Source organism: Spinacia oleracea, chromosome 1, assembly GCF_020520425.1.
Source record: "Spinacia oleracea cultivar Varoflay chromosome 1, BTI_SOV_V1, whole genome shotgun sequence".
In the NCBI taxonomy this organism is placed as follows: domain Eukaryota; kingdom Viridiplantae; phylum Streptophyta; class Magnoliopsida; order Caryophyllales; family Amaranthaceae; genus Spinacia; species Spinacia oleracea.
In genome coordinates this window covers 99,756,920-99,759,753 of record NC_079487.1, presented here as the reverse complement: position 1 = coordinate 99,759,753, position 2,834 = coordinate 99,756,920, and the positions used below count along the sequence as shown (strand labels likewise).

At 33.6% G+C, this 2,834-nt stretch overlaps 1 protein-coding gene across 1 annotated transcript; it reads right to left on the bottom strand.

The window, feature by feature from the left end:
* Positions 1-1,678, bottom strand: LOC110796685 (UDP-glycosyltransferase 90A1). Its single transcript, XM_022001762.2, has one exon. The coding sequence runs from the start codon at positions 1,623-1,625 to the stop codon at positions 162-164; it is 1,464 nt and encodes a 487-aa protein (XP_021857454.2). The 5' UTR covers positions 1,626-1,678; the 3' UTR covers positions 1-161.
* Positions 1,679-2,834: the final 1,156 nt, after the last annotated feature.

Here is a 2,834-nt window from a genome sequence, read left to right as displayed (position 1 = left end):
TGTACTTTCGGAATATCAACTTTTTATAATTTTTATGAATACAAAATTAGAGATTATTAATGACCAAACATTACATTGGCAAAGGTGAACTGTCGCCATTAATATTACATTACATGCATTAAATTCCCAAAATAACTTGGATTAAGGAACTAAACAAATATTTAGTTCTCCTCCTTGATGTCAATAATTTTGGTTTTCCCCATCTCTAACGTCTCATTCAACAAGGTTTCCACATTAGACCAAGATGATCCACCCTCTTCAACAGATTTCTTAGCAACCTCACTCAACTCCTTTACCTTCTTCCTCACAACTTTCCCCATTTCCCCTTCCATTAATACCTTCACCATTTTACTCAAACCATCCCACTTAACAAACCCATCTACAATCTCAACTCTTAATCCAACTCCAATCTCCTCCGCCACCATTTTCGAGTTCAAGTGTTGATCCGCCATCATCGGCCAAGCTAAGATCGGTACACCCGCGCAAATGGTCTCTATCGTCGAGTTCCAACCACAATGACTTAAAAACCCTTGTACACTCTCATGCTCAAGTATCTCCCTTTGCCCTACCCATTCTTTTACAACCAACCCTCTCTCTTTTACCTTTTCTTCAAAACCTTCCACAACTTTTTGTTGGCTAGGTTTTATCCTTAAAGCCCATAAGAAACCCGCTTTCGAATCCTCGAGCCCAGTCATGATCTCCTTCAGTTGTTCGCTAGATATCTCAGCTTGTGATCCAAACGCTATGTACAAAATAGGGTTTTTTTGATCTTGATTTGCCATATTTTTATCCAACCACTCGATCCAATAAGGCGGTTTCTCCGGACTCTCTAACGTTGGGTTCTGGGCCAAGCAAAGTGGCCCAACACACCAAGATTTACGTAGTAGGTTTGAGTTTACGTAGTGAACAAATGGTTGTTCAAGTTCAACGAAACTATTAACCACCGTACCAAAGCTCATTGAAGTGGCGGTTTGGACCTTGATAAGAAAATCTACCCTTGGGTCTTGAGGATCATTTAAATGAAAAAAGCTATCAAAATCATGTTTTTTGACACTAATCCAAGGGAAATCCGGCACTTGGATCGTCAAATCGCCGTCTTCCACCCCGGAAAAAAGCTTGTTTCCGAACACCGCGCCACAAATAGCATGAACATATGAACTCATACCATAGAACACTAATCTGAGGAGGTTGAACTTGGAAGCTGATTCTTGAGTCCAGTAAAGGAAGGCGTCAGAAATGAGGAAAGTAATGGGATTGTTTCCTTTTTTAATGTTTTCGAGGGCGGTTTCGAAGTGAGGTTGGAGGTTTTTAGTGGAAAATGCGAAAGAATGGAAGAGAGACATAGAAGGGAGTTGATCGGTACTTTCAATACCAGGTGGAATAATACCGTCGTTGTTAAGCGCCGAGAAAGGAAGAGAGATAATGGTGACGGTGTTAGGGGAAAGCGTCGAAAGGGAGGACGAGATGAAGGGTTCGTTAGCTGGGGTGGTGAAGACGGTGAAGGTGGCGTGAGGACGGTGGTTGTGTATGAGTTTGGTTAAGTGTAGGAGAGGGATAGTGTGGCCTTTGGACATGAAGGGGAATAACGCAATGTGTAAACTTTTTGGAGAATGTGGTTTTCCCATTCTTGACTAATTGATTGCGTTACTGGTGTAAGTTGTGTAGTAGATGTGTTATCAATCATGTATTAATAGAGGACTTATAGGTACGGTCAATTCAATGATTTTATGGCATGCCCACTATCATTGATTAAGTGGGTAAGAGCGACTGTTGGTGTTCACACACTTGTTTTCACTGTGATATGTGTGTTGCCACACATATCTGATATTCGAAAAAACTTTTTGATAGATTGACTTTAATACATGAAAGTAAAAAGCACAACGGGCATCTTTTGGTGGAAATTGAAACACGATTCGAATTTGCTGCGGGGAAAGCAAGATTCCCCGTATGTAGGTGCGTTGTATTCACCTGATTTTCACTTACTTTTCTGAACTTATTTTATCTGAATTCTCATCCAACTTATCTGAATTCATTAGAACTTATCAAAACTTATATTTTAGTTAAAAGTTGTATTTGGTCAACCTTATTTTTCTTAAACTTATCTTATCTGAACTTAACTGAACTTATTTTTACTGAAATACGTGGAACTAAGGTGAACAGAACATAGTCTAGTTTGACGAAGTTCTATCGCAAAATTAATTGGTGATAGATGGAATACTCTATCAATCTTATATTTTAGGCCCTGTTCTTTTTGGCTTAATTTCAGTTTCAGGACAGTTTAGTTCAGTTCAGTTCAGGAGCATTCAGTTCAATTCAGTTCAGTTCATTCCAGGAGCATTAAGTTCAGTTTAGTTTAATTCAATTTAATTCAATTCAATTTAACTTAATAATAATAATAATATTATTATTATTATTATTATTATTATTATTATTATTATTATTATATTATATTATTATTATTAATATTACTTATGTTATTATTTATATTATTGTATTAATTATTATTTATATTTATATTATTATATTATTATATTATTATATTACTTATTATTATATTTATATTTATATTATTATATAACTTATTATTATTTATAACTAATTATTTATTAATAATTAATATAATTTATTATTATTTTTATTAATTAATTACGGATTATTAGTTATTAATTATTTAGTCATTAGTTATTAACTATAAATTATTATTATTATTATTATTAATATTTATCATTTATTGTAATTATTTAGTAATCAATTACAGATTATTATTGTTATTATTATATATTTATTTAGTTATTAATTAATAATTATTCTTTATTTATTATTTATTATTTATT